General features: G+C 43.5%; 1 protein-coding gene across 4 annotated transcripts in view; it reads right to left on the minus strand.

Annotated features, from left to right (window-relative positions):
* LONRF3 (LON peptidase N-terminal domain and ring finger 3) overlaps positions 1-27,013 on the minus strand; it is a 45,732-nt gene that overhangs the window by 13,306 nt on the left and 5,413 nt on the right. For 2 of the 4 annotated variants that reach the window (XR_002519455.2, XM_009198176.4), the window contains exons 3-6: positions 23,612-23,734; positions 19,486-19,641; positions 16,881-17,145; positions 15,993-16,083 (exon numbers count right to left, since the gene is read on the minus strand). Coding sequence is in view for 3 of the 4 variants with exons in the window: in XM_009198176.4 (XP_009196440.1) it covers positions 15,993-16,083; positions 16,881-17,145; positions 19,486-19,641; positions 23,612-23,734 (635 nt within the window). In the remaining variant the exon portion in view is untranslated. The remainder of the gene's footprint in view (positions 1-15,992; positions 16,084-16,880; positions 17,146-19,485; positions 19,642-23,611; positions 23,735-27,013) is intronic. The other 2 variants (XM_003918190.5, XM_003918189.4) reach the window with 2 other exon arrangements.

Here is a 27,013-nt window from a genome sequence, read left to right on the forward strand (position 1 = left end):
GATATAGACCAGATATGGATCTATATTGATGCATATACACATATACATACATTTACATGTGTACATACATATGTATACATACATATACTTCAATTTGGTACTATTTTAATTGCTTGGGGAGAGTAGGATATTTTCAAAGCAATGTGGGAATCCTTTTATAAAGCTGTTCTGTACCTTCAGAAATTCATGGATTTGCTTTGCTTAAAAAAAGGCTCACCTGCAGCGAAATCAGTGAGTGAGGGTAGTTGAAGATGACCGTTGAGGAGTGGGGCTTGCATTCACCAAGAGGAGAAGCACAGGAAGAATGGAAAGACCCCTCCCTGCCTGACCAGCCTATTTTCACCTCACAAGAGTGTTCAGTGGAAAGTCAGAGGCTGCCAGCTGTACGGCTCCCTCGTGTGGCCAGGAGGTGCACCAGCAGCCTGGCCAGCACTGCCAGGCTGAGTAGAAGAATCAACATGCCAGCTGAAAAGTACTTGTGAAGAAATTGAACCCACTAACTAGAATGAACCTGAGGTCCAGAAAGGTGGAAGTTACTTGTCTAAGTGTGCACAGCCAACTGTTGACAGATGAGAGTCTATCCAACTTCCACTTCCAGTCATGTGCCTTTTCTATTACAAGGATAATTCTCAACCATTGCTGTGCATCAGAATCACCTGGACAGCTTTATCTTTAAACTGCTTTATTGGTGCAAAATTGATATATAATAAAAGGAACAGACTTAAAGTGTACAATTTGATAAGTTCTGACATATGTACACACTTATGAAACCATCGCCACGATCAAGATAGGAAACATACCCATCACTCCCAAATGTTTCCTCTCGCCCCTTTGTAAGCCCTCCTTCCTGCCTCCCCAAATCACCTGGGGGAGCTTATGGAAACTCTAGATGCCCACTACAGCATCTACAGAGATTCAGATCAGTAGACCCAGTGTACAGGACAGGCATCAAGACTTTTTTTAAAGCCTCCTGGTGATTTTAATGTACAGCCAAGGTTGAGGATCACTGTGTTACACAAATCCCATTAATCTCTGCATAGGCAAACTTTCTGTATTGGTCTTCAAATATCAGTTACGTGTGGAGCAAAAAAAAAAAAAAAAAAAAAAAAACCATACATCGTGAAGCTCCACTGGCCAAAGTTCCAGATTCAGCATGTCAAGGGGACTAGAAAAAATGGGATATTTTTAACAAGCCAATGGAGGTCTGGAGTAGAAGAGAGACTTTTCATATATTCATCTCTTTGGTACTTTTTGAATTTTTTGATTCTGTTTAAAAAGTAGTTAATTTGTTTAACAAATTAATTAAAATTAATAAATTTTAGTTATCCAATTGGCCAAAAAGCAAAGTTTTTTTTTTAAAAAACTATTTACTATGGAGGTCTCCGTGCACTAAGGCAAGAACAAAATATGAGAACTGGAAAGGAAAAAATCAAATCTGTCATTATTCACAAATGATATGGTGAACTTAGAAAAATCTAAAAGAATCTACAAATGATTATTAGAATAAGAATAGAATTAACAAAGTTACTAGATAAATACACACACACACACACAATTATACTTCTATATACCAGCAATAAACATTAGAAATGTTATCATCTTAAAGATAACATTTACAACTGCTTTTAAAAATCAAGTGTCCAGGAAGAAATCTAATAACAGTTATAGGAGACCTCTTTTGGAAAAAGCTACAAACACCTCATTGAAAGAAAGTAAACAGCTAAGTCCCAATAAAAAACCTCAATGGGTTATTTCATTTGTTTATTTTTGTAGAACTTGACAAGTTGATTTCTAAACTTTATAAGGAAAAGCAAAGGGCCAAGATACATCTGAAGAGCAATGATGTGGGAGGACTCACTCTACCAGATAACAGAACATATAAAGCTGTGGTGATTAAAACAGTATATGACTAGCACAAGGACAAATAGACTCAGGGAATAGAATAGGAAGCCCAGAAACAGATCCAGATGTGGATTCTTGATTTATGACAAATGTGTCACTTCAAAGCAGATGGGGGAAAGATTTTCAGTACATAAATAGCCTTCTCAATAAATGGTATTAGGAGAGTTGGCTATCTATAGGGGGAAATGAAATTGGATCATCTCTCATATCATTCGCAAAAACCAATTCCATGTGGGCTGTAAAAATAAATGTGAAAAGCAAAACAATAAAACATTCAGAAGATGAAATAGCCAGGCACAGTGGCTGGCACCTCTAATCCCAGCTACTTGTTGGGGGGTGCTGAGGTAAGGGGATCGCCTGAGACAAGAAGTTTGACACCCCATGTCTTAAATAAATTAATTAGTCAAATAAAAGAAAATAAAGATAAAAGAGGAGAATATCTTTATGACCTGAAGGTAAAAAAATGAATTATGACACAAACCCTGCCTATAAATGAAAAGATGGATAATTTTGACTGTATTAAAATGAAGCGCTTTTGGCTGAGTGCAGTGGCTCACACCTGTAATCCCAGCACTGTGAGGCCGAGGTGGGCGGATCATCTGGGGTCAGGAGTTCAAGACCAGCCTGACCAACATGGCAAAACCCCGTAAAAATTAACAGACTGTGGTGGCGTGTGCTTGTGATCCTAGCTACGGGGGAGGCTGAGGCAGGAGAATCGCTTGAACCCAGGAGGTGGAGGTTGCAGTGGGCCGAGATTGCACCACTGCACTCCAGCCTGGACGACAGAGTGAGACTCCATCTCAAAATAAAAAAGAAGAGGAAACGCTTTTAAGTTCATCAAAAATGTCATTAAGAGGGCAAAAAGGCAAGCCAGAGTAGGAGAAAGTATCTGCAACACATAACGACTAGCAAAGAACTTGTATCTAGAGCATACATAGAGCCCCTAGAAGTCAATAAGAAAAAGAGAAGGAAGCCAACAGAAAATGAACAAACACTTATATGCACCAGCAGATGTAAACAATGTTTATAGCAATGTTGCCCATGATATCCCCTAACTAGATGCAACCCAAACATCCATCCATAAGAGAACTGGTGGATTCATACAATGGAATATTATACAATAATGAAAATGAACAAACTTCACCTACATGCAATAACATGGATAAATCCTAATACTGAGTAACACAAGCCAGATTGAAAGAATAAATTCTGGATAATTCAGTTTATGCAAAGCTTTTACGTAGGCAAAACTAGATTGCATCACCTAGATATGCATATACGGGTAGTAAAGCTATAAAGAGAAACAGGATAAAAGTCAAGATAGTGGTTGGGGTAGGGTGGATACCTACCTCCCTAGGGGTATCCTCTATGATTGGGAAGAGGCATATGGGCAGCTTCTTGGGTCCTGGCAATGTTTTACTTCTTGAACTGAGAGGGGTTACATAAGTATCTTCTCTACAATATTTTGTTAAGAGAACATATTTATATTTTATGCACTTTTCCACTGTGTGTATTTCACAATTTAAAATGTTTTTCAAAAGTGTGATTTGGAACCACTGCTGTGATCTAATTATCAGAGCAGCCAAACCAAAATATCTCATTTCCTTGGTAACTTAGTCCTGTGAATCTGAATGCCTTATATTATTCGATGGTACTAATGATGAAGATGATTGATGAATCTGTATCTACAACTAATATGCAAAACTGTTTTTCCTGAGAATTTCGCAATTGGGCCTATTATTCATTTAAGAATGTAACCTAATGCAATCTATCTAAAATAACAAAGATATAGCTGGCTAATTAATTGCAATAAATACTGACATTTAGTGAGCAGATGAATAAAACACACACAAAAGGACACAGCAATCTCTTACCAAAAGCTGTGATTAAAATGCCCCTGACTGAGTAGTAGCAAACACAAATGTGGCCACAGATGCTGCATAATTATTGCTTTGAAATAGTTCAAGGTTCAGATGCTTAGAATACATTACACTTTTCAATACTCAATTCATTTCTATATTTAGGGCTACTCTGCTTCTCTGCACGGCCTGAGTAAAGTGACTGGAACAGATGGAATCTATTTCTCTGGCTATATTTCTTGGTGTGTCAATACTGAACTTTGTATATTAAGAGGTGGTAATTATGATTAGCTTCATTATACTATTGAGAAAATTTAAACCCAGACAGGTTAAAATAACTTGCTTAAGATCACACAGCTAGCTGGTAAGTAGCAGGGCTTTGGGATGTGAGGTCAGATCTGACTCCCAAGCCCATCCTTCTTCTTCACTCTATGATGTGACAGCAACTATGTGCATGTATTTCTGCATCCAAATAGACATCATCCATCTACATGTAGATGCACACACTCATATGCACACTTTTCTCCCTCCCTCTCTCCTCTCTCCCTCCTTCTGAGAAAGAGAGACAGACGGAGAGAGAGAGAACTTGACTAGAATTCTTTTTATTTACCACTTTAGGTAACGATTTCAGAAAACACGTCCAAGAGGTATTTATAAATCAGAGCAGGGCCAGATTTTCACACAAAAAACATTTTACATTGTTACATGATGGAGTAAACAATAGCAATAATAAATGCTTTCAGTTTGATGTCAGCCCGGATAAAATGTTTGGCTTGTCTGGAAATAGCTATCTTTTCCCACCAGTTACATCCTTGTATTGTGTTCTTTTGCTATCAAATGAGAGCAAAGAGGAAAGGAGAAGGAAAGGAGGGAGGGGAGAAGGAGAGGGAGAAATAGGGAAAGAGGGAGAAAGAGAGAGTGACAGTGTGTGTGTGTATGAGACAGAGAGAGAGAGAGAGAGAGAGAGAGAGATTGAATGAGAGTGAACTGACAGGATCCTTAACACCCAGCTACTTGAGTAGCTAAAACTAGGTTAAATATAAAGCTTCTTGTTAGAATTGACAAAGAGGTTACTGGGCCATTAGATAACTGGTTCAAATATCAAACATTCTTACTGCATATCTCAAAATGTCCTTGTCACCCCAAAAGTTCTGCTCCACAGCAGCCCCAGAGGTGGCCCCCAACAGCTAAGGTATCCACACGAGGCAAATATCAAAGAGCACTTGCAACCACTAAGGATTGAGGGGCAGAGTTCTGAAGGGTTGAAGTTAGTGGGTAACTTCCCTCAACAGAGCTCTCCCAGTTCAGCAAGGGAGACTTGGAGATTGGAATGGTCCTCACTTACACACCTCGGATTATTGTTCCACTCACTCTTTCCACCCTTTTCCCTGTAGAACTTACAACCTGCTCCTCCTAATTTTCTCTCTAGAATCTGTGTATACAAATTCACACTCTAACTTGTTTTTCTACAAATGCAGCTCCACGAAACTGGATTTCATACTAAAATCTTGCACAAATAGTAGAAATGTCTAATTTCATGACCCCCACAGATTGTTTCAGACTATCTTTACTCCCAGACACTCTCCCACAAGCACACATGAGGGTAACAAGAGAACCAATCATATTCCTAACACCAAGAAAGAGAAGAAAAATACTGCAGAGGTGGAATCAAAAGCTTTTTCAATGCTAACATAATTCAAGCTGAAGCATGTGTATGAAATAGCCTCTGTCCACATCCGACGTCTAACTTACAGACAAACCCTGTTGGAAAGGGAACTACATGCTTCTGACCGATGGCTGCAGTTTTCAGAACCTCAAAATCCAGAGTTCTTTCTAGATTTAGTAGGTTTCTTATCACCATCAAGCAGTGAGAGGCCAGCTATAACTTAGCAGCTTATGCAATGGCTACTCCAGGCACAGAGGGTTTTTGTTTTGTTTTGCTTTGTTTTGTTTTGAAGTCTCACTTAGAACGGAGGGGCAGGATAAGAGAAATGGTGGCTTTTAAATTTCGAGTGAGCCAACTAGAAGGGGGTCTTATCCTCTTGGTGTTTATTTCTTGGACCAAATTGGGAGACCTCCTTCAAAGCCCCCTGTTGAGTTCAAGGACAAACAAGATGAAAGGGAGAAAGCAGAGGAACAAAAGAACTTACACCTCAGGATTCTTAGTTTTCAGAGAAAACACAAACAGGATGAGTCTGTATGTTTGATTTCTTGTCCCCTGGATGTTGGGGGGAGTGTTAAGAAGGATACGCACAACAAAGACCTGGCCTCTGAGCAGGCTAAGTCAATCTACTCCACAGCTCACATCATGGGCTTAGAGTCACAACGGTATTACCTACAGGAGCCCATTGCTCTGCCTGGAAGTAGGATTTCTCTATCTTCTACCTTGGCTTTGCCAGAACCCACCTGCCATTCTATCGTGAGGGAGTGAGGGAAGTAGTGAAAGGAACCTGCTCATTTAGCCCCTCCCACCCTAGCCCACTCCACCCACACCAACTCCTGACATCATGTGAGGCTTGCTTTGAGTGCTTCAATATTCCACCTGCTGAGTAGGTCTGCCAAAGCTTATGAGCAAATCTGGCATCCAAAATTTTTTTTTAAGAGAAAGAAGGTCCACATTTCAGGTAATGGCTATGTTACTCATTTTTAGTCATCCGACAACAGTCATTCAGAATACAAATGCAGGTGATCAATATGAGAAGCATATGTGCCCATTAAAGGGCACATATCTGAGCAGTTTCTGCTGGCTGGATCCCACCATGTAGTGTATGAAAATACTTTTTTAGGGCCAGGCACAGTGGTTCACGCCTGTAATCCCAGCACTTTGGAAGGCCAGGGTGGGTGGATCACCTGAGTTAGGAGTTCAGGACCAGCCTGACCAACACGGTGAAACCTCATTTCTACTAAAAATACAAAAATTTGCCAGGCAGGAGGCTGAATTGCCTGAACCGGGAGGTGGAGGACGCAGTGAGATGAAATCACACCACTGCACTCCAGCCCGGGTGACAAAGTGAGACTCTGTCTCAAAACCAAAATTAATTTAACTTAATTTTTAAAAATTAAATAAAAAGACTTTTTGTTATATTTTCTCTTGGGTCAATCATCTTAAAATAAAAAAAGAAATTATTTTTCCGTAAGTTATTGGGGTACCGGAGGTATTTGGTTACATGAGTAAGTTCTTTAGTGGTGATTTCTGAGATTTTGGTGTGCCATCACCCAAGCAGTATATACCGCACCATGTTTGTAGTCTTTTATCCCTCACCCTCCTCCCACTTTTCCTCCCAAGTCCCCAAAGTCCATTGTATCATTCTTATGCCTTTGCATCCTTATAGCTTAGCTCCCACATATCAGTGAGAACATACAATGTTTTGTTTTCCATTCCTGAGTTACATCCCTTAGAATAATCTCCAATCTCATCCAGGTCACTGCAAATGCTGTTAATTTATTCCTCTTTATGGCTGCATAGTATTTCATTGTATATATATACCAGAGTTTATCCACTCGTTGATTGATGAGCATTTGGGTTGGTTCCACGATTTTGCAATTGTGAATTGTGTTGCCATAAACATGCATGTGCAAGTATCTTTTTTGAATAATGGTTTATTTTTCTCTGGGTAGGTACCCAGTGGGATTGCTGCATCAAATGGCAGTTCTACTTTTAGTTCTTTAAGCAATCTCCACACTGTTTTCCATAGTGGCTGTACTAGTTTACATTCCCACTAGCAGTATAGAAGTGTTCTCTGCTCACCACATCCACGCCAACATCTACTGTTTTTTGAGTTTTTTATTATGGTCATTCTTGCAGGAGCAAGGTGGTATCTCAATGTGGTTTTGATTTACATTTCCCTGATCATTAGTGATGTTGAGCATTTTTTTATGTTTGTTGGCCATTTGTGTATCTTCTTTTGAGAACTGTCTATTCATATCATTAGCCTACTTTTTGATGGGATTGTTTTTTTCTTACTGATTTAAGTTTGTTGTAGATTCTGGATATTAGTCCTTTGTCAGATGTATAGATTCTGAAGATTTTCTCCCACTCTGTGGGTTGTCTGTTTACTCTGCTGACTGTTCCTTTTGCTGTGCAAAAGCTCTTTAGTTTAATTAGGTCCCAGCTATTTATCTTTGTTTTCATTGCATTTGCTTTTTGGTTCTTGGTCATGAAATCCTTGCCTAAGCCAATGTCTAGAAGGGTTTTTCCAATGTTATCTTCTGGAGTTTTTATAGTTTCAGGTCTTAGGCTTAAGTCCTTAATCCATCTTGAGTTGATTTTGTATAAAGAGATGAGGATCCAGTTTCATTCTCCTACATGTGGCTAGCCAATTATCCCAGGACCATTTGTTGAAAAGGGTGTCCTTTCCCCACTTTGTGTTTTTGTTTGCTTTGTTGAAGATCAGTTGGCTGTAAGTATTTGGGTTTATTTCTGGGTTCTCTATTTTGTTCCATTGGTCTATGTGCCTATTTTTACAACAGTACCATGCTGTTTTGGTGACTATGGCCTTATAGTATAGTTTGAAATCAGATAGTGTGATGCCTCCAGATTTGTTCTTTTTGCTTAGTCTTGCTTTGGCTATGCAAGCTCTTTTTTGGTTCCATATGAATTTCAGAATTGTTTTCTTCTAATTCTATGAAGAATGATGGTGGTATTCTGATAGGGATTGCATTGAATTTGTAGATTGCTTTTGGCAGCATGGTCGATTTCACAATATTGATTCTACCCATGAGCATGGGATGTGTTTCCATTTGTTTGTGTCATCTCTGATTTCTTTCGACAGTGTTTTGTAGTTTTTTTTTTGTTTTGCTTTGTTTTTTTGACGCAGTATCCCTGTCGCCTGGGCTGGAGTGCAGTGGCGCAATCTCTGCTCACTGCAAACTCCGCCTCCTGGGTTCATGCCATTCTCCTGCATCAGCCTCCCAAGTAGCTGGGACTACAGGCACCCGCCACCAGGCCCAGCTAATTTTTTGTATTTTTAGTAGAGATGGGGTTTCATCGTGTTAGCTAGGATGGTCTCAATCTCCTGACCTCATGATCCACCCGCCTCGGCCTCCCAAAGTGCTGGGATTACACACATGAGCCACTGTGCCTGACTTGTGTTTTGTAGTTTTCCTGTAGAGGTCTTTCGACTCCATGGTTAGGTAAGTATTTTATTTTTTTACAGCTATTGTAAAGGGGATGCTTGATTTGACTCTCTGCTTGGTTGCTGTTGGTGTATAGAAGAGCTCCTAATTTGTGTACATTAATCTTGTATCCAGAAACTTTACTGAATTCTTTTATCAGTTCTAGGAGCTTTCTAGAGGAGTCCTTAGGGTTTTCAAGGTAAACAATCATATCATCGGCAAACAGTGACAGTTTGACTTCCTCTTTACTGACTTGGATCCCTTTATTTCTTTCTCTTGTCTGATTGCTCTGGCTAGGACTTTCAGTACTCTGTTGAAAAAGAGTGGTGAGAGTGGGCATCCTTGTCTTGTTCCAGTTCTCAGAGGGAATGCTTTCAACTTTTCACCATTCAGTATTATGTTGGTTGTGGGTCTGTCACAGATGACTTTTATTACATTAAGGTATGTCCCTTGTATGCTGATTTTGCTGAGAGTTTTAATCATAAAGGGATGCTAGATTTTGTTGAAGGCTTTTTCTGCATCTATTGAGATGATCATGTGATTTTTGTTTTGATTTCTGTTTATGTGGTTTATCACATTTACTGACTTGCATGTTAAACCATCCCTGCATTCCTGGTATGAAACCCACTTGATCATGGTGGATTATCTTTTTTTTTTTTTTTTTTTTTTGAGATGAAGTCTCATACTGTCGCCCAGGCTGGAGTGCAGAAGTCTCATACTGTCGCCCAGGCTGGAGTGCAGTGGTGTGATCTCAGTTCACTGCAAGTTCCACCTCCCAGGTTCATGCCATTCTCCTGCCTCAGCCCTTCTACTACCTGGGACTACAGATGCCCGCCACCACGCCCAGCTAACTTTTTTTGTATTTTTAGTAGAGACCAGGTTTCACCATGTTGGCCAGGATGGTCTTGCTCTCCTGACCTTGTGATCCACCCACCTTGGCCCAAAGAGCTGGGATTACAGGCGTGAGCCACTGCACCCAGCCCAGATTGTCTTTTTAATATGTTGTTGGATTTGGTTAGCTAGTATTTTGCTAAGGATTTTAGCATCTGAGTTCATCAAGGATATCAGTCTGTGGTTTTCTTTTTTTGGTTGTCCTTTCCTGGTTTTGGTATTAGGGTGATACTGGCTTCATAGAATGAATTAGGGAGGGTTCCTTCTCTATCTTGTGGAATAGTGCCAAAAAGATTGTTACCAATTCTTTGAATGTCTGGTAGAATTCTGCTGTTAATCCGTCTGGTCCTGGACTTTTTTTTTTTGCTAGCAATTTTTAAGTTACCATTTCAACCTTGCTGCTTGTTACTGGTCTATTCAGGGTATCTCATCCTTCTTGATTTAAGCTAGAAGGGTTGTATTTTCCCAGGAATTTATCATTCTCTTCTAGGTTTTCTAGTTTATGTGCATAAAAGTGTTCATAGTAGCCTTCACTAATCTTTTGTATTTCAGTGGTGTCATTGTAGTATCTCCTGTTTCATTTCTTAGTGAGGTTATTTGAATTTTCTCTCTTCTTTCCTTGGTGAATCTTGCTAATGGTCTATCAATTTTACTTATCTTTTCAAAGAACAGGCTTTTTGTCTCATTTATCTTTGGTATTGTTGTTGTATCAATTTAATTTAGTTCTGCTCTGATCTTGGTTATTTCCTTTCTTCTGCTGGGTTTGAGTTTGGTTTGTTCTTGTTTCTCTAGTTCTTTGAGGTGTGACCTTAGATTGTTTGTGCTCTTTCAGACTTTGATGTAGGTGCTTAGGGCTATGAACTATCCTCTTAGCACTGCCTTTTCTGTATTCCAGAGGTTTTGATAGGTTGTGTCATTATTGTCATTCAGTTTGAAGAATTTTTTAAATTTCCATTTTGATTTTGTTTTTGACCCAATGCTCATTCAGGAGCAAGTTGTTTAATTTCCATGTATTTGCACAGTTTTATTCCACTGTGGTCTCAGAGAGTACTTGATATCATTTTAATTTTCTTAAATTTATTAAGGCTCATTTTATGGTCTATCATATAGTCTATCTTGGAGAAAGTTTCATACACTGTTGAATAGAATGTGTATTCTGCAGTTGTTGGATAAACTGTTTTGTATGTATCTGTTAAGTCCATTTGTTCCAAGGCATAGTTTAAATCCATTGCTTCTTTGTTGACTTTCTGTCTTGATGACCTGTCTAGTGCTGTTAGTGGAGTGTTGAAGTCCCCCACTATTATTGTGTTGCTGTCTATCTCATTTCTTAGGTCTATTATGAATTGTTTTATAAATTTGGGACTTCCAGTGTTAAGTGCATATATGTTTAGGATTGTGATATTTTCCTGTTGGACAAAGCCTTTTACAATTATATACTGTCCCTTTTTGTCTCTTTTAACTGCTGTGGCTTTACAGTTTGTTTTGGGCCGGATGCAGTGACTCACGCCTGTAATCCCAGCACTTTGGGAGGCCAAGGCAGGTGGATCATGATGTCAGGAGTTCAAGACCAGCCTGACCAACATGGTGAAACCTGGTCTGTACTAAAAATACAAAAATCAGCCAGGCGTGGTGGCGCATGCCTGTAATCTCAGCTACTCAGGAGGCTGAGGCAGGAGAATCACTTGAACCTGGGTGGCAAAGGTTGAGTGAGCCGAGATCACACCATTGCACTCCAGCCTGGGTCTCAGAAGGAGACTCTGTCTCAAAAAGAAAAAAAAAATTGTTTTGTTTGATATAAAACTAGCTACTCCTGCTCACTTTGGGTGTTCATTTGCATGAAACACCTTTTTCCACCCCTTTACTTCAAGTTTATGTGAGTCTTTATGTGTTAGGTGAGTCTCCTGAAGGCAGCAGATGGTTGGTGAGTTCTTATCCATTCTGCGGTTCTGTATCTTTTAAGTGGGGCATTTAGGCCATTTACATTGTTAGTATTGAAATGTGGTGTACCGTTGCATTCATCATGCTCTTTGTTGCATGTGTACTTTGTTTTATGTTTTTGCTTTTTAACTTGTAGTTTTGTTTTATAGGTCCTATGTGATTTATGCTTTAAAGAGGTTCTCTTTTGATGTGTCTCCAGCATTTACTTCAAGATTTAGAGCTCCTTTTAGCAGTTCTTGTAGTGGTAGCTTGGTAATGGCAAATTCTCTCAGCATTTGTTTGTCTGAAAACGACTGTATCTTTCCTTCATAAGTGATGCTTAGTTTCACCAGATACAAAATTCTTGGTTGGTAATTGTTTTGTTTGAGGAGGCTGAAGATAGGTCCCCAGTCCCTTCTAGGTTTTAGGGTTTCTGCTGAGAAATATGCTGTTAATCTAATAGGTTTTCCTTTATAGGTTAGCTGGTTGCTGTCTCAGTTCTTAAGACTTTTTCTTTCATCTTAACTTTGGATTATCTGATGACAATGTGCTTAGGTGAGGATCTGCTTGCGATGAATTTCCCAGGTGTTCTTTGTGCTTCTTGTATTTGGCTATCTAGGTCTCTTACAAGGCCAGGGAAGTTTTCCTAAATGACTCGCCCATATACATTTTCCAGACTTTTAGAATTTTCTTCTTCCACAAGTACACCAATTATTATTAAGTTTGGTCATTTAACATAATCCCAGACTTCTTGGAGGCTTTGCTCATATTTTCTTATTTGTTCATATTTTCTTATTCTTTTTTCTTTTTTTCTTATTTATTTATTTATTTTTTGTGAGACGAAGTCTCGCTCTGTCACCCAGGCTGGAGTGCAGTGGCTGGATCTCAGCTCACTGCAAGCTCCGCCTCCCGGGTTTACACCATTCTCCTGCCTCAGCCTCCCGAGTAGCTGGGACTACAGGTGCCTGCCACCTCACCCGGCTAGTTTTTTGTATTTTTTTAGTAGAGACAGGGTTTCACCATGTTAGCCAGGATGCTCTCCATCTCCTGACCTCATGATCTGCCCGTCTCGGCCTCCCAAAGTGCTGGGCTGGGATTACAGGTTTGAGCCACCGCGCCCGGCCTTTATTTTTTATTATACTTTAAGTTCTAGGGCACATGCGCACAACGTGCAGGTTTGTTACTTTTTTCTTTGTCTTTGTTGGATTGGATTAATTTGAAGACCTTGTCTTCGAGTTCTGAATTTCTTTCTTTCTTTTTTTTTTTTTTTTGAGATGGAGTCTCGCTCTGTCGCCCAGGCTGGAGTGCAGTGGCGTGATCTCAGCTTACTGCAAGTTTCGCCTCCTGGGTTCATGCCATTCTCCTGCCTCAGCCTCCCGAGTAGCTGGAACTACAGGCACCCGCCACCACGCCTGGCTAATTTTTTTGTATTTTTAGTAGAGACAGGGTTTCACTGTGTTAACCAGGGTGGTCTAGATCTCCTGACCTCATGATCCGCCTGCCTTGGCCTCCCAAAGTGCTGGGGTTACAGGTGTGAGCCACTGCGCCCAGCCTCTCCCTTCACTTCTTGTACCAGTTTTTGGATTGCCTTGCATTGGGCTTTGCCTTTCTCTGGTCTACCCCGAGTAGCTTAATAACTAACCTCCTGAATTCTTTTTCAGGTAAATCAGGGATTTCTTCTTGGTTTGGATCCATTGCTGGTGAACTAGTGTGTATTTTTGGGGGTGCTGAAGAACTTTGTTTTGTCATATTACCAGGGTTGGTTTTCTGGTTCCTTCTCATTTAGGTAGGCTCTGTCAGAGGGAAGGTCTAGGGCTAAAGGCTGTTGTTCAGATTCTTCTGTCCCACGGGGTGTTCCCTTGATGTAGTACTCTCCCCCTTTTCTTATGGATGTGGCTTCCTGTGAGCCAAACTGCAGTGATTACTGTCTCTCTTCTGGGTCTAACCACCCAGAGTCTACCTGGCTCCGGGCTGGTACTGGGGACTGTCTGCAGAGTCCTGTGATGTGAACCATCTATGGGTCTCTCAGCCATAGATACCAGTGCCTGTTCTGGTGGAGGCAGTCAAGGGTGCAACGGACTCTATGAGGGTCCTTAGCTTTGGTGGTTTAATGCTCTATTTTTGTGCTGGTTGGCCTCCTGCTTGGAGGTGGTGCTTTCCAGAAAACATCAGCTGTGGTAGTGTGGAGAGGGAGCAGCAGTGGGCAGGGCCTTAGAAATCCTAAGATTATAGGATGTCTTCCACTTTGTCTTCCACTATCAGGGTGGGTAGGAAAGGACCATCAGGTGGGGGCAGGGCTAGGTATGCATGAGCTCAGATTCTCCTCAGGCGGGTCTTGCTGCAGTTGCTGTGGGGGATGGGGGTGAGATTCCCAGGTCACTGGAGTTGTGTACCTAGGAGGATTATGGCTGCCTTTGATGAGTCATGCAGGTTGCCAGGGAAGTTGGGGAAATACAGCAGTCACAGGCCTCACCCAGCTCCCACGCAAACTGAAGGGCCAGTCTCACTTCCACGGTGACCCCCTCCAACAGCCCCAAGTCTGTTTCCAGTCGGAGAGTGAGAGGGGCTTGAGAACTTGCCCGAGGCTATTTGCCTTCCAGAGTATTTAGGGTGTCTCCTGGGTCCTGCAGAAGCAACCCACTTCCTTCAGAGGGACTGTGGGTCCTCTCGGGATTGCTGGTTTGTTCTTGTAGTCGATCTGGAGCTCCATAGTCCCCCCTGCAGGACCCACCAGCACAACAAAGAGCAGCCTGCCAACCATCTTAATATTTGTGCGGATATCTCAGCCTCCTTTTAATGCTCTTTTGGAAAACAGACACATTTGTGAATCTGCTAAAGGATGTGGACCTTGTACTTGAAAACCCATATACTTTAACACACAACTTCGAGACATTCATACATCTATTAGAATCCATATATAGAACATCCTCAGAGGTCCATAGACCCAAAGTTTCCTTCTGGACCTCTGGTCTAGAAGGAAAAAAAAAGTTACATTTACTGAGTATCTATTATATGCCAGACACTATTCCAGGTGTTAAATAGATTTTTCTCAATGAATCATGACAACCCCATGGAGTAGGTACACTGTTCTCTATTTTACTGACAAGAAAACAGTAGCAGAGAATGTCACTTGCTCCATCCAGGTAAACAGCCAGTAAATGACAGCACCAGGGAGCCCCTCCTCTAAGCTACTAAGTCACAGCTGTGAAATCAAAGACATGTAAGCAATTTAAAAAAAAATTGTATATGGTTACACACACCATAATCATAGCTTCTTTTTTGGGGGGTGGGGAAGCATGTGGATAATGTGCCTCTCCAGAGATCTGAGGAAGTAGAGATAATGTGGCACTGGTTGGTGGGGAGATACTTGGCTAAGTATCTCAGGCCCACCACTAATATTCATGGCACAACACAAAACAAAAGCTAGTCAGGCCCACCACTTGGCTTCCCAAGAATAGATCTGTGGCAGTGACAGTAGTCCTTGAACTTGAGTTCTTGACGGTGTAACTGAGATTAGTGCCGGGGTCCAAAATTTAAATTATCTCTAGGGGTTGGAATGTAATGCAACTGTGACACCAGGTTGGAATAAGGCATTTGGGCGGCAGGGGGCATGGTCAACTGGAGAGTACACGTCCTGTCTCAAGACATTCACATTTAAGAAAAACAACCCCCATGAGGGCCAAACAAAAGACATATTCAGACCAGGTGCAGTGGCCTGTAATCCCAGGACTTTGGGAGCCCCAGGCAGGCAGATCCCTTGAGCTCAGGAGTTTGAGACCAGCCTGGGCAACATTGTGAAACCCTGTCTCTACTAAAAATACAAAACCTAGCCAAGCGTGGTGGCGCAGGCCTGTAATCCCAGCTACTTAAGAGGCTGAGGCACGTGAATCACTTCAACTGGGGAGACAGAGGTTGCAGTGAGCTGAAATTGTACCACTGCACTCCAGCCTGGGCAACAGAGCAAGACTCTGTCTCCAAAAAACGATACACACACGCGCACACACACACACACACAAAAGACATATTCAGACATATTCAGCCCAGTGGGCCATCAGTTTGTGACCTGCGAATAGACCGTTCCCTTCCCACTCCAGGTTTTTCCCACGTCAAGAGTCAGGAATGCAGGGAATGCAGTCTGTGGGAAGGGGACACAAGCTGACCCACGTGACAATCAACGTTGTGATTTCCATTCCGTTAGAGCTATGCTTTTTACATGCTAACCAACCCAGCAGTAGGTCACTAGCAGAAAGGTCCAGACACCAGAGATGAAGAAACATCAGGAAGTAAATGATAGTACACAGGACGTACCTCATACATAGAGCGCATTCAAGGTCAGATGCGTCGAAAGATGCAAGTGGTAAACTGAGAGCAGGTGTGTCCCCCTGATCAGTGGGAGGATCTGTGATTTAGAAAGCAAGAAGTCAGCAGTGGCGCAACCTCGGTTTCATAGATAGTACTTCTGAGGCAAAAGAATCCAGTGCATTTTTCAGTTTGCCACTCTCACCACCACCTCCCAGAGAGTTGATTTAGTGGACACCTGAGCCATTGAGAGTGGGACACTCAGAAGTAGGTTCTCAGAGGTTTCCAGCAGCCCCAACAGAAAGAGAAATGCAAGTCAAAGAATGTCCAGGAGCCCTGGGGACTTCATTCAAATGCAACAGGCACCTCTCTCAACAGCAGAAGCTACAGCAACTCAATGGATTGAGCCAGGCCTTCAAAGCTAAAGCTGAATCTTGGCACTGCCAAACTCTCGTGGAAAGAGAGCAAGCCACAGCTGCAGCTTCTCACATGCCTACCTATGGGAACACAGCTGGGAATGAGCAGGGTGAGGCCTGACCTCACTTTCCTCATCCTGCATTCCTAGAATGGGGATGAGGGTAGCGAGAGGTTGCCCTAGAAGGAAGTGGCATCCCCATGGGTATGGGATGCCATTAGTTGATACTGTGCTTGACCTAATGCCTTGGCATTCCATTATATTAATAATTAGTATCAAACACTTACTACAGTGTGCTACGCACAGTGCATGCTCTCACAGAAGCCTCATAGGAATCTTTGAGGCCACACAGCTCGTAAATGCCAAAGCTGGGTCACACACCCAGAGACTAAGGAGCCCCCGGACAGAGGTAAGTAACTTGTATATACTGGTGAGCCCAGGGATCTCCTCCAAGCTACCTTCTCCCTGGGTAGAGCCAGTACCTTGCTTGGAGGCTTTATTAGGCATCCCTGTGTCTTCTTGGGATTCAATTTGGCAATGTTTCCTTTTCTTTTCCTGGCATTTTCCAGTCTTGCTGGAAGCAGCTTTTGGAGAGGTAGCATCCCACTTCTCCTCCTCTTCTTCCTGGTCTTTCATGTGGTGCTGCTGACCATCCCCCTTCACTTTAGCTGGATCCATCAGACTGCTGCCATCTCCCCTGGCTGCTGCTTCCTCCTGACTAGAACAATGTGGGAGCTCCAGATTGTCCTGGATGAAGAAAGAGCCACATATCAGAATCTTCTTAGGACCAATATTGTCCTCTGATATTCTTACCCAGAGGGACAAAGGGAAACTATAGAGTCCTGATCCCCACCCCAATTGCAGAGTGAACACAGAACTCAGCTGGGGGGCCGTCATAAGGTATTATTTCCTACTTCTTGTTCACACAGCATCTGCAACCAAGGCATGCCCAGCTTGGGTGGAGTTAGGGAACTTCCCTAGGCAAGGACAGGAAGGTATGTAGGAGGAGAGGCTCCTTGGGCAGGTCCAAAAAGGGGAAATGCCAGGGCTAGCACCAGTTCCCCTTCCCATCAAATCCTTCCCCAGTAACCACTTTAGCAAAACCAAGGCAGGCAGTGAGGGCAGATCCTGTCACTCAGTAGTTCCTCTGGCCCTCACTGCCACTCACGGCCATCTGCGATCCCCAAACTCCAGCTCCAAAAGGACTTTTGGTAGGGCTCTGGCACAGGTCTGCTCACAGGCCTGCCAAGTTACCTCATGCTGCAGGGCTGTATGCTACGCTAGTCAAATGAACAAGGTACAAACTATTCCTTTTACTAGATTTGGGGTGAAAAGCATTAAAAAAAAAAAAAAAGACAAAATCACCTGGCCAAAAAAAAAAAAAAACAATGTCTCTAGGCTTTTAAAGAATATTTTCCCAGGAGATGGATATTTGAAAAAGGATTTAGAAGTAAGTGCAATGACAACATGTTTATGCAGATTTACATGGAGAACCCCTCTCTAATCTAAACCCATACTCCACAGGTCAAGATACTCATCTTGTTGTTTCCCTCTAACCCTACCAAAAGAAAATTGGTAGACAGGTGAAAAAGGGGAGCATACAGCTGGGAGAAAACAATGAGGTGAGGAGAAAAATAATGTGGGTTTTCTGTCTCTAACTTGGGGAGTTGGGGTTTTCTCCAGCACAACAGCAGTACTACAACCTTGACTTTCGATGAACCGAAGGCATTGGCCACTCAGGAGTATACTGCTTTGCAAAGCAAAGTTTGGGTGGAAATCCAATCCTTGTTCCCCAGCTAGTTCACACTGGAAAGCCAAGGCTGCTATTTTTCTTCTTTTCAGATGGAGCTGCAATCAGAAGTCACTCCAGGCATTTGGGTTCAGTATTAGCATCCTCAATCATGTAATAGTGATCTTAATGATTGAAATCACTGGGGGTTCTCTGATTTCAGGAGCTCCTCTAAGTTCTGCTGTTTTTAAACAAAAGCGGGGCACACCTGCACTTCAGTCCTTTTTTGAGAGTCCAGGGCTTACACACAGAAGAACATGGGGCATGAATGGAGGGAAAACTGCCCCCTAAAGGTGCCCAGGCATTCAGTGCTAAACTCTCCCTTGGAGTCTGCGCTTCTGATCCTCAACTTCTGATCACTTACCCTCTGCCGGGAAAGCCAGGGCCTGGAGCCCATCTCTCTTGTGTTCTGTTTTCTGGTTTTCAAAGAAAGGTACAAATACCTGTCCTCCTCCCAGGTCCTTCAACTCAACATTCTTTCCAACATCTCTTTCCTCTTCTCTGTTACAAATATGTATTGGAAGCTTACTTATGTATAAGGCATAGTGCAAGAATATAAAATTACGTCCATTTGAGAATCAAACAGAGTTGTCTTTGCACAGGGTAAGTGCTGGCACTCAAAGGCCAGCAGTTTGAACACACAAAAGCTCGAAAGGAGGGAGAAAGGAGGGATCCTCAGGCCCTCTTCCCAGACTCCTCCCCAAAGCCTATAAACCCACCCAAATTGTACGGCCCAGGGGCAGTGAGCCAATTCCTTTCTAGTTCTGTCAAATCTCTCTTGGCTGGATCTAACCAAGAACTGAAAAAAAAAAAATGTATCCTAGCACTTTGGAAGGCCAAGGCGGGAGGATCACTTAAGGCCAGGAGTTTGAGACCAGCCTAGGCAAAAATGGTGAAACCCCGTCTCTACCAAAAAAAAAAAAAAAAAAAAAAAACCAGCCAGGCATGGTGGCTCATGCCTGTAGTCCCAGCTACTCGGGAGGCTGAGGTGGGAGGATCTCTTGAGGCCAGGAGTCTGAGGCTACAGTGAGCCATGATCATATGACTGCCCTCCAGCCTGGGTGACAGAAAGACACCCTGTCTCAAAATTTTTTTTCAACGTAATGAATAATTCTGGGACCATGCCTGAAATTCACAACTGCATCTTTAAGAGGTTCTTTGCAAAGAACAGAACCACTAGTGACTCAATTTCTTCTTTCTCAGGAACCAAAATAGGAGAGGGAGGGCTCACTCCCCATGTTTGCCCACAAAACAGCCAAACGAAGTGTCACGAGCGAGCTGGGTGAGTTGAGTTTTACCTGTAACAACCTTGGCAGATTATGGCTGGTAACTTCAGTAGTCATTGACTCTACGTTTTCCTTTAATCTAGGGTGAGGTGCCAACAGCTTCAGGATATCGGGAGAATGTTCCTGAGAATCCCCCGGGACTGATGGTGAAAAGAAACTAAGGAGAAGCTGTGACATAAAACAGAAGACTTCACTACTTAAGTTTCTACAGGTGCCCAGGTGAAGGGGAGAAGGGCGGGGGTGAGGGAGCCAGCTTTTAGGGCAGAACTCCAGGGAGGAAGCGTTGGACCAGTGTCCCCAACACACCACACTGGGGCAGGGGTCCTCGCTTCAGCAGCCATCAGAATCAACTGAGGAACTTCTGAAAAATCTAGGTCTCTACTTTCTACTACCATCTCCCCCAAGTCTGAAGTGTGGCCGAGGAATCTGGATTTTGAGAAGGCACTACAGATGCCTCTGTTGCCTAGCCAAGGTTAAGAGCCACGATGCTGGTGCTAACACTCCACAGAAATATCTGCAGTGGGATTTTAAAACTCATCTAGGAGGAAAGAGACAGAGAGGTGAAGTCAGGAGAGAAACCTCAGTTGGAGAACTTGAAGTTCATAATACCTCAGTGAGTAGAAGTCTACAAATGTCTTCTAGGATCCTCACTGTTTCTTTTCTCCATCATCCATTTTGCTTCCTCCTCTCCCCACCATCACCCCTGGATCTTTAATCCCTTCAAAGCTGGGAACCTGAGCAGTTAACCGTTAGGAAAAACAGAACACCAGCTTCCTCCCTCTTCTCCCAGCCTTGCCTCCCCTATTCTGGCCTTTGCCTCCCAGAGGATGTTAGGTTAAGTTAAAGTACTAGGTGCAAAGAGGTTCCAGTCTCTTGCTCTTTTCCCTTGCAATTGGATAAGCTGGGAGGGTAAATGTGCGTTCTAATGTAGCTTGCACCATTCACTGTCCACAATCTTGCCCCAAGTTTCCCCTGTACCGGCAAGGATTGTGTGAGTGTGTGTGTGTGTGTCTGTGTTTGTGTGTGTGTGTGTGTGTATGTGTGTTTCCATGTACTGAAACATGTAACACAAGGAGAGCAGGTGACTTTGCTTCTAAAACCTACTCCAGTGCTCATCACCCAGCAGCTCCTGCAGTATTTGGAGACCCACTAAGGGATGCTCCAGTCCTGTGCTGAGGATACATAGTTAGGGTATTAATTCATCAGTGAAATTTGACAGAGCACCAAACTCCAGTTTGATTCATTCTCTGGCCTCCAGCAGTCTCTTCATGATGTTCCTTCAGATGCCAGCACTTGCCATGAAGCCAAACCCTGCTCAGCCTTCAAAGCTCAGCTCAAGTGCTACCTTCTCTCACTATTCCAGTCCTGTCCTATGCAGTAGAGAGTACACCATAATATAGCATCTTGAACACCACGGTGTTATTCTAGAAATGTGTCACAGATGTAAGCCTTTCTCTCCCGCCAGATGGCCAGCTTCTAGAGGGCACATAACAGATACCCAATAAATACTCATCCTACGGGATGGAATTGAATTAAGACACTTATCCACCCCAGGGCCCAGGGAGAGGCCTCGCATTCAGGCCCAAAGTCCTCAGATTGATCCTTATGTTTCCTTTCAGCTCTGAGAAACCCACTTTCCAGTTATGAGTTGGCAAAGGAGTTAAATGGGGAGGTACTCACAGCACCCCGGGCCATAAATGCCAGCTTTCAGAGGTCCCTCTTCCACAGGAGCCAAGGTTGGCCCTCTGAAGCCCTAATGAGTGACCCAACAGGACCAAGCCAGTTCTGAGGAGGCAGTATCCTTGGAATTCTCCCAAAAAGAGCATAATATTCTTCAATGGCAGCCACACAGCATCACAAGGTACAAGGATGAAAGGGCAGAGGGTGGTGGGAAGGAAAAGGGAGAAATCAAAGGAAACAAAGCAGAAATAACAACAGCAGTTCCCTTCTTCATTTTACTACTTGCGATCTCTCTCTATGCCTTCTCAATGGCATTGGAAAACAAAGGTTAGGGTCAATTCTCAGTGAGAATGATCACTCCACATGAATGAAAGTCAACTACACTTCAGCCTCAGCCTTAGAAAGGCCCAAATAGGTCAAGAAGGAGGAAAAAGAATCTGCAGTAAAAACAAACATTAAAAAGAAACACAAGCCTGTGAGTTCAAAGGCAGCTTATTAATGTCAACTCAACCTGCATCATCTCTGTCAAATCTTTAGCCCTAAAACTGGAATGATCTAGTAAATAAACACAACTGAGGACTCTCGACGTTCTTAATCGCTGCCATGGCCTCAGCACACTCAGTGGAAATTCGCCTCTAAATTCTTGCCCTCACTTCAGAACTCTGTAACACTCATCATGGGCATACACTCGCTTGCATCATCTGGCATTTATGTTAACAAATGCAAGACTGTAAATTCCTTGAAGACTAAAACTGTGACTTACACCTCTTTGGGTCTCCAGAGCTTCACACAATGCCTTGCCTCAAACCATTAGGCAGCTGTGGAAATGACAACAGTTTGTCTATAAAAGCAGACTGGAGAGACAGGTCAGCCCAACTGATGACACCAAAAACATCTCAGGCCAACTGGGAAATGGACAAACAGGAGTCAAGAAACCATTCCTCCTTGGGTCTAAGACCTGCCTCTGTTGGCCTTTGCACGCTCTGTTCCCAAAGACAAGTTTCTTCTAACTGCCTTTGTTCATCACGGAACTGGAAAGTTCCATTGCTACTATTGACCCAGCATCACCAGTGAGTGCTGAGGCTGTGGCCATGTCCTCATGGGAAGCAGGATGGCAGAGCAGCTAAGATGCCAGGCTTTGGAAGCAGATAGACTTGGGTTTGAATACTTTCCCACCAATCACCAGCTGCATGACCTTGGGAAAGTCAGCAAGCCCAAGCTTCATCTGTCTCATCTGTAACCTGAGGATAAATAACCAAAGCTAGCCTCAGGAATGTAGTGGGGTTTAAATAATCTACTCTACATAAAATGCCTAGCACAGTGTCTAATATAGAAGAAATTCTCAACAAATGTTAGCTATTATTATTATCATTACATCACGGACTACACTTAAGATTTGGAGAAGGGTCCACAGCTTGAAGCAATTCTCCCCGAACCATGCTCCTCTCAAGCACACCTTTTTCACATACTCAAACCAATTCAAAGCAACTTCCCAGAAAGGAGATCCTTTGTGAGAGACAGAAAATCCAGGGCCAGTTCCCTTAGTTCATCGATTTTGCTAACCATTCCTTTCTAGAGCCTTCAGAAACCAGTTCTGTCTCTTGCTCAATTTCTTTATCCAATTCTCTGCCAAACCACACTGGGAGAGAAACCGTAAGGCTCGGCAGTGAATAGCGGGTGGGGCACAAGGAGAGCAGAGACAACCTCCAACTGTCAGAATCCAACTTACAGGCCAATTACCCAGACACCAGCAGAGTAAACTGTAAAACAATAAACAACAAAGTCCACGAATTGAAGATGCCTGAGCCTTCACTCATGCTCTCGGTATTTCACACCATTTTTCTTTTATAACTACCACATTCTCCTGGGACCCAGGAGTTGGAATGACTGTTTGCATTCCATTGTAATGGTCCCTGACTAGCATTTGTGAGGCAGTGTGTTTTATTTCTAGCAAAGGAGCTAAAGGTTGGAGTTCTGTGTATGGTGATAGGAGAGGTGGGGACCACCAACGTCCCTTCCCAGGGGCTGGTTATCATGTGTGGATGGTGAAAACTGTGATTCAGCCAAAGAAAAGTTATGTAACAGTAGGTAGCCCCACACCCTGGATCTCTCATCAACAGCCAGAATGTCCTCAGTGAGCCTCAATCCCCATGTTAATGTACTTGATTTTGGTTTTTCTCCCACTGACAATCCAGACCCTGAGTCAAAGAAGCAAGAACATTCCTCACAGGCTCCTACAAAAATGTAGGAACTGCCCAATCTGATCATACACACCAGAAGGACGGTATTTCTGGGCAATCAATTAGCACTCCCTTCTCCCTTTTGTCCCCTTAACCCAGGGAACCACCCACTCAGGACCCCAAATGCCAGGGAGGACAGCACCCTCACTCCCCTTCCTAGAGAAGACAGAGAGGTGAGGGTCCAATAGGCAGCTGGACCTGATGTCATTTCAACTCACTCTTTGGGCTTCACATCTTGCTCTCTTGTTCTTTCCATCAAGGGATACACAGTAGAGAAACTCCCTTAGTGCCTCCTCCACCTTGCCTAGGGTGGCTAAGGCTTGGGCTTTTCTGAAATGTGCCTGGAAGGAAACATTAGCATTCAATCCCATTTTATTCAGCCTATTAACACTACTGCTCTAACAATAACTAACCCAGAGCACTCTCTGTTGTGTAAAACATTTTAAAAGGACTCTCTTATCTACAGCCCTAAAATGTAGGCAACTGTTCTAATGCCATTATAAAGAAGACAAAACTGAAACCCAAAAACGTTAACTTGCCCAATGTAACACAGCTGGTAAATTGTGGAATCAGGGTTTGAACCTGGGACTGACTGATACCAAAGCCTGTATTCTTAACCACTCTGCCACACTACCTTGTCTGTGCCCCATCATTGTATGGAGTGACCATCAAATGTAACAAGAACCCCTATTTGACCACATGCTAACCAGCTTTCAGGGCCTGCCCAGCTATGCCTTCGTTTGAACTAGTCTCTCAAGTAAAGAACTAGTCCTCAGTAGTGGCTTGAAAGAGCACCTAAACTAACTGATCAATTTTCAGAAGAAGCCCGGGAGAAGGGATCTGACCTACCCAAGACCTCAAAGGTAGCTAATGGCAAAGCTGGAACTAGAACTGCAGTCTCAGGACTCCCAGGATGCTCTTCTCCACAAAGCAGACTGCCCTTCAGAGGGCTAACCAGGGGCTGAGCAGATGCTTACTCTCCTAGGGGCTTGGATCACTGCTGCTCCCTCACCACATACTTTAAAAAGTATGAAGAAGTTTATGGTTCCTCAGGGCCCAAGCCCAACTGCTCTGGGAAAGACACTCTAGGGAGAGCAGAGAAACATCCTGGGAAAGAAGGAAGAAAAAATAGTAGTGGGGGGGGGAGGGCTGCCCTCTGTGTGTGTCTTGAGACAGGTGGACACTAGCAACTTGGCTTGAAGAGCATTTCACTTGAGTCATCTAGGACGTCCCTCCACCCAGTGGCCTGCTCCCTTGCCTCCTCCATTGGCAGCACTAAGCCTAACTTAGTGAATGAAGTGATCCAGGTTGTGGCTGCTGGATACTCCCCTGCCTTCCTTTCTAACATGCCTCTTTGCAGGCCCCAGAGCCCTCAGGCTATGGCCTGGCTGCAGGGGCTGCCCTGAAGCTGCCTTCTTGAGCAGTGGCCCCTGCTCCAAACCTCTCGAGGACCTTTCTGCATTCCCCCAGCTCCTTCTGAAGCCTTGTCTTGGCTGATACATGGATGTTGATGGCCTCCCTTGTTGCTTCTCCCAGCAGTGTTTACCAAGGGCCTTTGGGAAAGGCTTGCATGACATCACAGGGCAGCTAGAGGGGAGAAGTGTTGGGAGACTGGAAAGGCCTCTGTGTGATCCCACTAATCATATCAAGTAGCAATCCATATACTCTTTTTTTTTTTTTTGAGACAGAATCTTGCTCTGTCACCCAGGCTGGAGTGCAGTGGTGGATCTCGGCTCACTACAACCTCCGCCTCCTGGGTTCAAGCGATTCTCCTGCCTCAGCCTCCTGAGTAGCTGGGACTACATGCATGCGTCACCATGCCCGGCTAATTTTTGTATTTTTAGTAGAGATGGGGTTTTACCATGTTGGCCAGGCTGGTCTCAAACTCCTAACCTCAAGTTATCCACCTGCCTCAGCCTCCCAAAGTGCTGGGATTACAGGCGTGAGCCACCGCGCCTGGCCAACCCATAAACTCTACCTGCTCAGGGCAACCAGCTCACACCACTGAGAGCTGTATCACCTGCAGGATGTGCAGAGTACCACACACTCTGTCTGGATGGCTGGAATAGAGAATAGGGCTGCCAGATTAAACCCCTACACTTGGGGCATTTTACACAGAAATGTTGGGAAACATGCAAATCAGGGTGGGAGGTGGTTTTGAATTATATGCATCACCTCCAGTCTTCTCTTAACCCCCAAGACAATAAATTATCTCATCACTGCCCCCACCTATCACTTCATCACTATGGGGAAATGAAACTCCTATTTAATACTTTCATCAACTCTTCCTTCACTGGGGAAGTCACTTTTCCCATTTCACACCCAAAATGCTTCATTGCTTCTCAGTTCTGCTTCTCACCACACTATCAAGGTTCTTAGCCGTAAGATCTAGGCTTAGGGTGGAGGTGGAAAGAGCTGCAAGTCCTCTTACTCCTAGGCAGCTCCCTGACTTGCACTACTGGGAGGCCGAAAGTGCCCCCACTAAAGCTCCTTTGGGTTAAGACACTGGCGCCTTGTATTAAACACTAAATGTGTTCCTTGGGGAAAAAAAACATACTAATTCATCATCACTCATGAAAACCTTCTCAGGAAAGAACATACAATATTCATCTGACATTCATGGCAGCGTACACAGGTCCACATGCTTTATCTGGGTTCCAGATCCAAAAAAGTTCTGATAATCCATTGTTTTCATAAACTCGACATCAAAATTCATTAGATGGCAAAACCTGACCTAAACTGATATAAAGTGTTTAAAAATATTTAGCCCACTGAGTGTGAATTTTCACAGAACCTGCTGGATAGTGTGTTTGATTACAGGAAGCTATCCAGAGCTCACTGAGACCTAATATATGGTCCTTGCAAAATATAAAACATTCTGGATTCTGAACACTTCTGATCTTATAAGATTCAGATAAGGGATCATGGACTTGAACTTGGATACATTGGTTTTCTGAGGAAGGCATCCTTGGGTTGTGTAGAGAGAGAGCATTACACCCAGCAAGCTTTATAGCTTGCAGAATGTCCTCTTGGCCACGTTCACTTTTGACCCTCACTGCATCATTGCGAGGCAGTCAGGGCAGATATCAATAGCTTCATTTTGCAAACAAGCATACTTGGGGTTCAGAGAGTGAAGTCACCTCCCCATGGTTTCCAAGTAGTAGAGCACAGGCTCAAATCTAATCTTCTAAACAAAGTACTGACATGTGGCTGAGGGCCAGTCCTGAAGCCAGGCAAAGATACGGAAAGTGACACTTTGCATCCTGGCATCCTGAGAGGTGTCCAGGCTGTTTTTCTTCTCACCCCCCATCTGACCTAAATCCTTGGGGACACTGGCAGGCTGACTGACTATATTAAGGACTTGAAATGGCACAACCATTGTGTGAGTGTGAGGATCCCTTCAGAGAAAACTGGTTAAGCTGCCAAGGAGCCTGGCTATCAGTAGAGGTTCAGGAGCACCAGGCCAGCAACACCACTCTCACCTTCCTCTTTCTAATGTCCCTGGAAAATGATGATAATGATGGCGATAGAAAACATTTATGTAGGCCGGACACGGTGGCTCACGCCTGTAATCCCAGCACTTTGGGAGACTGAGGCAGGTGGATTGCTTGAGGCCAGGA

This window comes from Papio anubis, chromosome X, assembly GCF_008728515.1.
Source record: "Papio anubis isolate 15944 chromosome X, Panubis1.0, whole genome shotgun sequence".
In the NCBI taxonomy this organism is placed as follows: domain Eukaryota; kingdom Metazoa; phylum Chordata; class Mammalia; order Primates; family Cercopithecidae; genus Papio; species Papio anubis.